Source organism: Colobus angolensis, unplaced genomic scaffold (assembly GCF_000951035.1).
Source record: "Colobus angolensis palliatus isolate OR3802 unplaced genomic scaffold, Cang.pa_1.0 Scaffold101, whole genome shotgun sequence".
Taxonomy (NCBI): Eukaryota; Metazoa; Chordata; class Mammalia; order Primates; family Cercopithecidae; genus Colobus; species Colobus angolensis.
Window position 1 is genome coordinate 7,334,680 of NW_012111031.1, and position 12,312 is coordinate 7,346,991.

The 12,312-nt window shown below is 37.2% G+C and overlaps 1 protein-coding gene across 1 annotated transcript in view; it reads left to right on the forward strand.

Annotated features, from left to right (window-relative positions):
• The window catches only part of NUFIP1 (nuclear fragile X mental retardation protein interacting protein 1), a 53,633-nt gene that overhangs the window by 23,039 nt on the left and 18,282 nt on the right, over positions 1–12,312 (forward strand). Inside the window, exons 6-7 of the mRNA XM_011940115.1 lie at positions 1,087–1,179; positions 10,640–10,833. Coding sequence (XP_011795505.1) covers positions 1,087–1,179; positions 10,640–10,833 — 287 coding nt within the window. The remainder of the gene's footprint in view (positions 1–1,086; positions 1,180–10,639; positions 10,834–12,312) is intronic.

Sequence of the window (12,312 nt, forward strand, 5' to 3'; positions counted from 1 at the left end):
TATTTTATTTATTTATTTATTTATTTATTGGGAGGGAGTCTTGCTCTGTCACCCAGGCTGGAGTGCAGTGGCGCGATCTCTGCTCACTGCAACCTCCACTTCCTGGGTTCAAGCGATTCTCCTGCCTCAGCCTCGCGAGTAGCTGGGGTTACAGGCTCCCGTCACCACACCTGGCTAATTTTTGTATTTTAGTAGAGATGGTGTTTCACTATGTAGGTCAAGCTGATCTCAAACTCCTGACCTCAAATGATCCACCCACCTCAGCCTCCCAAAATGCTGGGATTAACAGGCGTGAGCCACCGTGCCTGGCCTGTATATTTTTTGAGAACTGTCTCCTCCTTATCTTGATAACTTCGATATACCTAGCATGTATTTGCATAAGAAATTGAATAGACTTGGCCAGGCATGGTGGCTCATGCCTGTAATCCCAGCATTTGGGGAGGCTGAGGTGGGTGGATCACCTGAGGTCAGGAGTTCAAGACCAGCCTGGCCAACGTGGTGAGACCCTGTCTTTACAAAAAAATACAAAAATTAGCTGGGCGTGATGGCAGGTGACTGTAATCCCAGCTTCTTGGGAGGCTGAGGCAGGAGAATTGCTTGAACCCGGGAGGCTGAGGTTGCAGTGAGCTGAGATTGTGCCATTGCACTCCAACCTGGGTGACAGAGCGTGATTCCGACTCAAAAAAATAAATAAATAAATAAATAAGAAAGAAATAAAAGGTAGTGACTAGAATAAATTGAATAGACTTAAAATTTTTTTAAAGTAGTATTTATAGGTACATGCCATATAAATGAATTAGATCAGTTTGAGCACATTGTATGATATATTTGATTTAAATTCCAGTGTACCCTTCTTATCTAGTTGCAGACTGCTAACAAAGTTTGTGGATCAGCAGCTGGTCCACACTTTGAGGAACATTGTTCTAAGTACTTTTTTCCCTCTTAAAAAATTGTAGAAGCAGTTAAAGGTTTATAATTTGCTGTGTTAGTTGTTAAACAAAATTGCTAAATTCAGCAATTGCTTGATTGCTGTTTTAAAGTTGTACTGTAAAAGCCATATTATAATTAACTTTTATTATTTTCTAGAAACTATCCAACTCTGGCCAATATTGAAAGAAAGAAGAAGTTAAAACTTGAAAAGGAAAAGAGAGGAGCAGTATTGACAACAACACAGTATGGGTGAGTTCCTCATGCTTACGAATATTAAAAAGGAGCACAAATCAAAATCTTAAAATCCTTATGTACTCAATTCTGAAATCTTTGCTTTTATAACTTATTTACTTAAAAAAGATCAATTTATCTTTTTTTTAACACCAACCTGATAGCACAAATAGTTATATCTTGAAATAAGGATTATCCTATATTCATATGGTTTTCAAAGGATAGATAATTAATAAGACCTTTCAATCTTTGTCTCCCAGCTAATTAGTTTCCTCCCAGAGGTGATCCATTTTATCCTTCCAGAGACACCTGATGTCTGTACAGCAGGTAGATGATAGATACAGTCTTTCCCCTCCTTTTTTTGATACTATATTTGCTTTGTTAGCCATGCAATATACTTAGAGATTGTCCCACATTAATGTGTAACAAACCTCATTATTTAAGGATGTGGCTGGGCACAGTGGCTCACACCTGCAGTCCCAGAACTTTGGAAGGCTAAGGAGGGAGGATCACTTGATCCCAGGAGTTCAAGACCAGCCTAGGTAACATAGCAAGACCTTGTCTCTACAAAAATAAAAACAGAAAAATTTAACCGGGCATAGTGGCATGTGCCTGTAGTTCCAGCTAGTTGGGAGGCTGAGGCAGGAGGATCGTTTGAGCCCAGAGTTTGGAGATGGGTGCTGCTGTACTCCAGCCTGAATGACAGATCAAGACCCTGTCTCTTTTAAAAACAAAACAAAACAAAACAAAAACAAAAACAGGATGTGTAGGAAGCTTAAGGATGTCCCACAGTGTCGTTTTTTTTAAACTTTAGCTTCTTGTTGATGGACGTTTAAGTTCTTACCAACCTTTTGCTAATAAAAAATGTTTTCATATTGCCCTTATACATAACAATATTTTACGTATGGGTATTTCTGAAGATAGATTACTAGAAATTGATTTGCTGAGTCAAAGAGTTATGTGTATCTGTAATATTCACATATACTACCGAATATCTGTTATGGAGCTAGACCAGTTTACTCTCCCGCCAGCAGTGTATGAGCTATCTTCCCCCCGCAACTCCCTCACTTTCATAGAAGTTTTAAGAATTTTTTCCATTTCATTTTTTATTGAAGTACATTATAATATATGAAAAATATAGAAATCTTAAATGCGCTTGAGGAATTTTTATACACATACACACATACACCACTCCCATCCCATACATCCATATAACCTCCACACAGGTGAATGTACATAACTTCTTCACCTCATGAAGCTCTCTTAAGCCCTCTGCTGTTCAGTGCTTCACCACAAAGGTAACCCCTTTTCTGATTTCTGTCATCATAGATTATATTACCTGTTCTGGGAACTGTAGATAAATGGAATTATATCGTATGTATTCTTAGGTGTGTGAGTTCTATGGCCCAAAATTATTTTGTGAGATTTATCCATGTTGTGTATAGTTGTAAAATGTTTTGTTTTTATTGCTGTATAGAACTTAATTGTGAGAATATATATGTATTGTACTGTTAATGGACATTTGGGTTATATGGGCTAATACAAATAAAGCTACTGTGAACATTCTTTTACCTGTCTTGTTTACATAGGGCTCATTTTCATTGGTCATATAAATATGCTAGGTCATAGGGTATCCATATGTTTAGCTTTAATAGATATGGCTAGTTTTCCAAAGTGGTCGAACCAGTTTAACACTTCTACTAAATGCATCTTGTTGCTCTGTGTCCTGGTCAGTGCTTGGTAAGTTACACCTTTTCCTCTTGTCATAACATTTTCCTCCTGTCTTATGGTTTTAATCCCTTTTCATATGCTTATTTACTATTTGAATATTCTCTTGTGCAGTACCAGTTCAAGCCTTTGACCAGTTTTTAATTGGAGTTGCTTTTCTGATTTGTAAAAGTCATTTACTCAGATACAAATCTTACTTTGGAGTATATGTATTGCAGATACATCTCACAATATGTGGCTTGTCTTTTTAATGTCTTAATGGATATCCTTTTTCCTTTTTTTATACAACAATAACTGTTCATTGCTCAGATATTTGGGATCAGCTAGGAGTCAGGCATATCTGCTGATCTTGACAAGGCTCCGTTAAAGCCGGGGATTGGTCAGTGATAGTTAGGATAGCTATGTAGTTACTATTTTTAGGGCTCTTCCTTCTTTTGTGTAGATCCATCTTTCCATCTGATGTCATTTTTCCTCTGTCTGAAGGACTTCCTTTAATATTTCTTGTAGTGAGAATTTGCTGGGAATTACTTCTTTCAGCTTTGTGTGTCTGAAAAAGTATTTTGCCTTTTTGAAAGATACTTCTGCAGGATATGTAATCAGTTAACAGTTTTTCAAATGTATAGTACTCTAAAGATGTTATTCCATTGTCTTCTCATTATCATTGTTTTCAATGAGAAATCTGTTGTCATTATTATCTTTTTTATCTATATAAGTGTGTTTTATCTCTGGCTTCTTTTAAGATTTTTCTCTTTATCACCAGTTTGAGCAATTTAGGATGTGTCTTGGTATAGGTTTCTTTATGGATTATAATTTTTATCAGATTTGGAAAAAATGTTGGCCATTATTTCTGCAGATGTTTTTTCTCTACCTTCCTCTCCCTTTCAGACTCCAGTTACATGTATAATAGGCTGTTTAAAGTTGTCCTATCGCTTACTGATGCTCTTTTCATTTTTTAAAACTTTTTTTCCTCTGTGTGTCATTTTAGATCATTTCTATTGCTATGCCTTCATGTTCATTAATCTTTCTTATGCAGTGTCTAATCTTTCATTAGTCTCATGTATATGTATATTTTGTCTCAATGTAATTTTGCATTTTTTATCTCAGACATTGTAGTTTTTATTCTTAGACGTTTGATTTGGGCTGGGCATGGTAGCTCATGCCTGTAATCCTAGTGCTTTGCGGGGCCAACGTGGGAGGAGTGCTTGAGCCCAGGAGTTCAAGACCAGCCTGGGCAACATAGCAAGACTTTCTCTATGCAAAAAAATTTAAAAGTTAGCTGAGCATGGTGGTACACACCTGTAGTCCCAGCTTCTCGAGAGGCTGAGGCAGGAGGTCACTTGAGCCCAGGAGTTCAAGGCTACCGTGGTCTGTGATTGTGCCACTGCCCTCCAGCCTGATTGACAGAATGAGTCTCTGTCTCATTAAAAAAAAGAAAGGTTGGTTTGGTTCTTTTATTTCTCTACTTAACTTTTTAAACATAAAGAATACAGTTATAGTAACTTTTAATCTCTCCCTGCTAATTTTAATATTTGTGTTGGTTCTGGATCACCTTTTAATTGATATTTCTCTTTATTTTGTGTTATATTTTCCTGCTTTGTTGCATGCGTGGTAATTTTTTTTCTTTTTTTGAGATGGAGTCCCGCTCTGTCCCTAGGCTGGAGTGCAGTGGCGTGATCTTGGCTCACTGCAACCTCTGACTTCTGGGTTCAAGCCATTCTCCTGTCTCAACCTCCCGAGTAGCTGGAACTACAGGCATGCGCCACCACGCCCAGCTAATTTTTGTATTTTTAGCGGAGACAGGGTTTCACCATGTTGGCCAGGATGGTCTCAATCCCTTGACCTCGTGATCTGCCCACCTTTGCCACCCAAAGTGCTGGGATTACAGGTGTGAGCTACTACTCCTGGCCCCATGCCTGGTAATTTTTTATTGGACACTTGACACTGGAAATTTTACATTATTGGGTGCTGTATTAGTCCATTTTCACCCTGCTGATAAAGAATACCCGAGACTGGGCAATTTACAAAAGAAAGAGGTTTAACTGGACTTACAGTTCCACGTGGCTGGGGAAGCCTCACAATTGTGGAGGAAGGCAAGGAGGGGCAAGTCACATTTTCTGGGAATGGCAGCAGACAGAGTGAGGAGAGCTTGTGCAGGGAAACTCCCCTTTTTAAAACCATCAGACCTCATGAGACTCATTCACTCACTCTCACAAGAACAGCACAGGAAAGACCCACCCCCGTATTTCAATCACCTCCCACCGGGTTCCTCCTATGACATGTGGGACTGTGGGAGTTACAGTTCAAGATGAGATTTGGGTGGGAACACAACCAAACCACATTAGGTGCTGTATATTTTTGTGTTTCTATAAATGTTGTTGAACTTTTTTCTGGGAACACAACTGAGTTACTTAGAAACAGTTTGATCCTTCAGGGTCTTGCTTTTAAGATTTGGTAGACAAAACCAGAGCAGTGTTTAGTCTGAACCTAACTACTCACTACTGATGTAAGATCTTACTGGGTATCTTACCCCATGCCCTATGAAATATGAGGTATAAACAGGACCTAGTTATGACTCCGAGTGAAGATAAGGTGCTGATAACTCTGATCTTTTTGGATGTTTTTTTTCCCAACTTTGGGTAGTTTCCTGACAAATACATGCCGATCAGTCTTCTGCTAAATAGTCCAGAGGGTAAATCGTCTGCAAATCTCTAGAGTTCTCTCTCTCTCTGTAGTTTTTTCCTCTCAGGTACATCCTGCAAACTCTAGATGTCTTGCTCTCTCTGGTGTCTCAACTCCAGTTCCTCAAGTCAGGGATTCTACCAGGTCCCATCTGGATTCCTCTTCTCTGCAGTCTGGAAACTCTTAAGGCTGTAAGCAAGGGCAGTTGTGGGGTTCACTATTCATTTATTTTCCATCTTTCAGGGATCACTGCTCTTATTGCTTGATGTCCTATGTCATAGAGACTGTTGTTTCTTCATTTTGGCTAATTTTTTGGTTATTTCAGGTAGGAGGATAGATTCAGTCCCCGTTACTTTATTTTGGCCAGAAACAGAAGTTCTTAATGGTGTCTTTTATAAATAAAAGTTGCAGTTTTCATGAAGTCTGATTTATTAATCTTTTATTTTTGTGGTCAGTGCTGTGTGTATTCTGCCTTAAAAAATATTTGCTTACTTGGAGATCATAAAGCTATTTCTTTATGTTTTCTTTTAGAAGATTTATTGCTTTGCCATTCTGGTATACGTCTAGAATTAATTATTGTACATAGTGTAGGGGTTAAGGACCTTTAAAATTTTTTCACATATGAATTACAGTTGATCCAGTACTAATTGTTATACCATGCAGACCCCAACCAAAAGTAACCTGGTACAACAATATTAATATCAGACCAAATAGATGTTAAAGCAAGATGTGTTTTAGGGATAAATAGGAATATTTTATAATGTTAAAAGAGTCAGTGCAACAACAAGAAGACATACCAATTCTAAATCTGTATGTTCTAGTAATATAGCTTTAAAATATGTAAAGTGAAAATTTTGAAACAAACACAACTCTTGAGCAGAGAGACAAAAATCCTATACAAAATGTTAGCAAATTAAATCTGGCAGTATGTAAAAAGGATAAACATCATGACTAAATGGGACTTATTCCAGGAACATGTTTATTTATCACACTAACACAGTGAAGGAGGAAAATGCTATTAACTTAATGAGTAGGGAAAACAGTTTGATAAAATGTACTACCTGTTCATAAAAAAAGACATAGCAGCAAACTAGTAGTAGAAAATAATTTCTTTAATCTAATAAAGGATATCTATCAATACTCTATAGCTATATTATACTTAATGGTGCAGTAGTGATCACTCCCCCACCTCCCCTAAGATTAGAAGCAAGATAAAGATGTCCAGTGTTACCACTTTTATAAACGAATTTAGCAAGGTTGCCAAATACATGTAAAATCAATATTTTAAAAATCAACTCTATTTCTATAAAGTAGCAACAAACAATTAAAAAGTGAAAATTTAAAAGATACCATTTAGAATAGTATCAAATGCCTAGGAATAAACCTAACAAAAGATTTGCAAGACTCTACACTCAAAACTACAAAACATTGCTCAGAAAAATTCAAGGCCTGCATAGTGGAGCAATATATAATATACATGGACTGGAAAACAATATAATTATCTTAATTCTCCCCCAAATCCAATTGATTATAGTCAAAATTCCAGCAAGTTTTTATTTTTATTTTTATTTATTTATTTAGGTGGAGGAGGGATGGGGGAGATTGATAAGCTTTAAAATTACAGTGTGTCACTTAATGACAGGGATACATTCTGAGAAACGGGTTAGGCAATTTTGTCGTTATGAACATCATAGAGTATACTTACACAAACTAAGATAATACAGCCTGCTACATACCTAGGCTGTGCAGTAAAGCCTATTGCTCTTAGGCTACATCCCCATACCATGTGTTACTGTATCCAGTTGTAACACAATGCTAAGTATTTGTGTATCTAAATATAGAAGAGTTTCAGTAAAAATACACCATTAAAGGTAAAAAATGATATACCTGAATGGGACACTTACCATGAATAGAACTTGCAGGACTGGAAGTTGCCCTGGGTGAATCAGTGAGTGAGTGGTGAGTGAATGTGAAGGCCCAGGACGTTACTATACACTAAGACATTACAAACATTGTACACGTAGGCTACACTAAATTGTTTTGTAAAAGTGATTTTTTACTTTATGATGTTATGACATTACTGGGAATTATTTAGCTCTGCTATAATCTTACAGGACTGCTGTCATATATGTGGTCCATTGTTGATCAAAATGTCATTATGTGGCACATGATTGCATATGAAAATACAAAGGATCTAGAACAGCAACTAAGAAAGCTAGAGTAGTGAAGATAGTGTCATGTCATCCAAGGATAAATAGATAAATAGAGCAGAATAGAGCCCACAAACAGATCCACTGAGAAACAATCACCTAACTTACGATAAATCTGGCAGTATAATGCAGTGGAGAAAGGATCGTGTTTTCAACAACCTATTCCTTTTAAACTTTTTGTGTCTCTATATTTAAAGTGTATCTCCTATATATTATATAATTTTGTCTTCTTAGTGATCCAAACTGAAAATCTTTGCCTTTTAACTAGTGCTTAGTTCATTTACATTTAATGTAATTCCAAATATAGTTAGTTGGGTTTTTAATTTGTTCTTTGTTCCTTTCTTGCCTTCTTTTGGATGGAATCTTTTTTTTAATTCCTTAATCTCTCCATTTTATGTACATCTACATTTTTATTTACATTATACCTTTTATAACTATTTTTAGATGGTTGATTAAATAAACTTTTCCTTTCAAATGATTGTCAAGTGGTATAACAACTACTACCTCGAAGGTGAAATAGAGTGCAAATAACAGATACACTACTTTCTCAGTTAAGTCTTATAGATGTCATTAGTGAAGGATCTTTTTAACTCATTACTTATTAGTGAATACCTTGATGATCATTCAAGCTAGCTGTGGTCAGATGCTATAAGAGAAAAGATACAGGGAAGGCATCTGTGAATGGGAGCTCAAGGAAAGTGGCATCTCTTCATTATCCTTATGGGGCCAGTGAGCCAGAGGCAGAAACTAGACCTGTTTTCTTTGTACTGACACTGTTAGGTTCTTAACCTGACATCTGTGGATGGACACTGGAGATTGGTCCATGGCGTTCTGCAAAATTTGAACTATACCTATATATTAATTTTTATAATGAGATTCTCCAAGGGTTATTATGACCCTAAAGGGATTAAAAATCTCTGGGTTGCAGATTTGCAGATACATAAATTAAACATGTTGGTTTAACAAAGTATTTCAAAAATGTTATGATAGTAAACTCCCATTAGGCTTAATGTGTTATCTTGCTCTAACTGTGAAGTACTGTATTATCTTAATTCTATGTCCCTATGATTCCCATTCTGTTTAAAGGAATAAACAGGCTTAGGCATACAAATATTTGTGCCACAGACACAGCCTGTAAGTGACAAAATTGAGATTTAGATGCAGATTTCTAATTAATCTGTTTACTGCATCCTCCATTATTAATGAAAAATGAATTTTGCCCAATAAATGACAAACTGTCAAAAACCTATCTTTGTGAAAACTCAGTTCCACCACAGAATACCTTGTGTTACTGTCTACTATGAAGGCACCTTTTTTTAACTGTCTTTCCCGCCCCTGCACACACACACATAGTTTAAGTTAGAAGATGCTCACATAAATACTTGCTTTCTTTTTCTTTTCTTTTTTTTATGGAGACAGTCTTGCTTTGCTCAGGCTGGAGTACAGTGGCACAATCTCGGCTCACTGTGACTTCCACGTCCCAAGTTTAAGCAATTCTCGTGCCTTAGCCTCCCGAGGAGCTGGGACTGCAGGCGCCTGCTACCACGCCCAGCTTATTTTTTATTTTAGTAGAGACAAAGTTGCCCAGGGTAATGTCGAACTCCTGAGCTCAAGTGATCCGCCCACCTTGGCCTCCCAAAGTGCTGAAATTACAGGTGTGGACCACCGCACCCAGCCAATACTTGCTTTCTTTCTAAAAGTAGTTGTGGCTGTTGCGAGGGCACTTGATTTGAGCTGGCTGTGAAATTGCAATAGCTTATGTGTTGTGATAGGCTTATAAAGTAGAGAAAATAGTACCTGTCTTACCTATTTCAGAGGGTTCATGAAGGTCAAACAAGGCATATTTGTAAATGCTTCAGAAACTTTAACTCCTTAAAAATGAGTAGATAAGGCTGGTGTACTCATGCCTGTAATCCCAGCACTGTGGGAGGCCGAGGTGGGTGGATCACCTGAGGTCAGGAGTTTGAGACCATCCTGGCCAACACAGTGAAACCTTGTCTCTACAAAAATACAAAAATTAGCCAGGCTGATGGTGGGTGCCTGTAATCCCAGCTACTTGGGAGGCTGAGGCAGGAGAATCACTTGAAACTGGGAGGTGGAAGTTGCAGTGAGCCAGGATCATGCCATTGCACTCCAGCCTGGGCGACAGAGCAAGACTCCGTCTCAAAAGAAAATAAAATGGGTAGACAAGAGTGAACATACTTTATAAACTCTAAGAAACACTTTCAGCTGGGGGCGGTGGCTCACATCTGTAACCCCAGCACTTTGTGAGGCAGAGGTGGGCAGATCATGAGGTCAGAAGATCGAGACCATCCTGGCCAACATGGTGAAACCTTGTCTCTTCTAAAAATACAAAAATTAGCTGGGTGTGGTGGCACATGCCTGTAATCTCAGCTACTTGGGAAGCTAAGGCAGGAACATCGCTTGAACCTGGGAGGTGGAGGTGGCAGTCAGCCGAGATAATGCCACTGCAGTCCAGCCTGGCGATAGAGCGAGACTGTTTCAAAAAAAAAACACTTTCATGTACAATAGAAGAATGAAAGAATGCTGCCAGTTAAATTGGCCTTTAATGATGATACTATGCAGCCCAATTTCAGAAGGATAACAATATGGGTAGAAATTTGCAGCATAGAATCAATAAGGTGTGGTATATTGTGGGTTGCTGTCCTTCTAAAGTTCTATCATAGGCTTCCCTGTCTTTGGAAGTCACTGGAATTTCTTTTATTTTGGTCTATTTAATGTACTAGGCTACAAATGATCATTTTTACAACTAAGTTTCTTTTGTATCTAGTAGTCTTTTTCAAAATTTTCTTGGAAGGTCAGTGCCTTTTATGTTAAAAATTGCAATTTTCTTACTCCAGAAAGATGAAGGGGATGTCCAGACATTCACAAATGGCAAAGATCAGAAGTCCTGGCAAGAATCACAAATGGAAAAACGACAGTGCTAGACAGAGAGCAGTCCCTGGATCAGGCAGTCACTTGTGTAATTTGAAGCCAGAAGGTCCACCTCAGGCAAATGCAGATCCTCTTGGTGTTTTGATAAACAGTGATTCTGGTAAGCTAAACAGGAAAATAACATTTATAAGTGTATAGACAATGATGCTGAAGTTGATTATTCACAGCCTTGTTTGTGGAAGGTTTAATATCAATAAGTGTGTAACAATGCAGAATGATGCTTTTGTTTTGTTTTTAATGGGAGCATCTTGTTTAAAACGTCATTTCAGAACATCTTTTCTTAGTCTTGGGTGGGTACATGGGGAAGGGAGGCTATAGGAGAATGTTGTTGCTGGATAATTTTCATTAGTATGATGTAACCTTAGAAATTTCTTAAGATTGTTTTGAATGTATTAATGCTGTACATTCAAGTTTGCTCAAATATGTGGATTTTCCCTTTACCTATAAAGCAGCAATTCTAATGGAAGTCAGTATACTTTATGCTACTGAGCATGAGCATGATCTCTGGGCAAAAAGTACTAATTCATTATGTTTGATTAGTACTGTTCTTCTTCAGAGCATAGGCTATATTTATATATATTTGTCCTTGAATTTCCTTTAAAACATATAGGGCAAGTTACCTTGCTTATTAGTTGAAAAATAAAAGCATTAAAATGCTGCTATCACATACAGATATCATTTAGCCTTTGAGACTCCATTTCTCTTCCTGAAAAATGAAATGTATATGTAAATATTTATACTACGTTTTCCTCCAGTAACATTGTGATGCTTTATCTAATTGCATATGCTTTGTACTGCAAAGGAATACCCAAAGATTATTAGTGAGTAAACTGACACTACTGACATTGTAGATTTGATTGCAGCCTGTTTAGCTTGGATGATGTTGGCTTCTATGATAATCACATGGCAAGTTTTTGAACTTATGAATGGCAAGAAAAGAAAGGATAACTAATTCGCTGACTGAATTAGGATGGAAAAAGATCATTGCATAAGCGAACATTAGACTAAGTAGAAGATAAAATTTAGTAAAAACATTAATGATAAGTTAATACCAACTAACACTTATTGAATAAGGCACTTACTGAGTTCTATATGCTTTATATAGATGAAGTCTTCTCATGACAACCTTTTACACATATACCATTATTGTTTCCATTTTAGAAATGAGGAACATAGAGACTAAGTATGTTTATGCCATTGAAAGTAATAGTAAAAAATGCAGTTACTTTTGCATCAACCTAATAGTTTACCTGAGTCATTCTGCTCATTAGTGGCAGAATGAGAATTTGAACGTATGAGTCTCACTCCGCCAGTACACTGCACATCCTCTAAATGTGAAGTCTGAATTGGTTTAAAATATTGTTTGAGTCTAGGATAGTTGAGATGTGAGAGACAGCAAGAAAAAGGCAGATGGTATTTTGAGCCAGTGCTGAGTTTACTCTTGGGCACTGATTTTTTGTTGTTGTTTTCTTTCAAAAAATTTTAGAGAGAGATCACTTGCTTCTTCAGACTTGTAATGTGTGGCCTTGATGACAAAAGACCATCTGTACTCAAATATAAGCTTTTATGTCATTAAAAC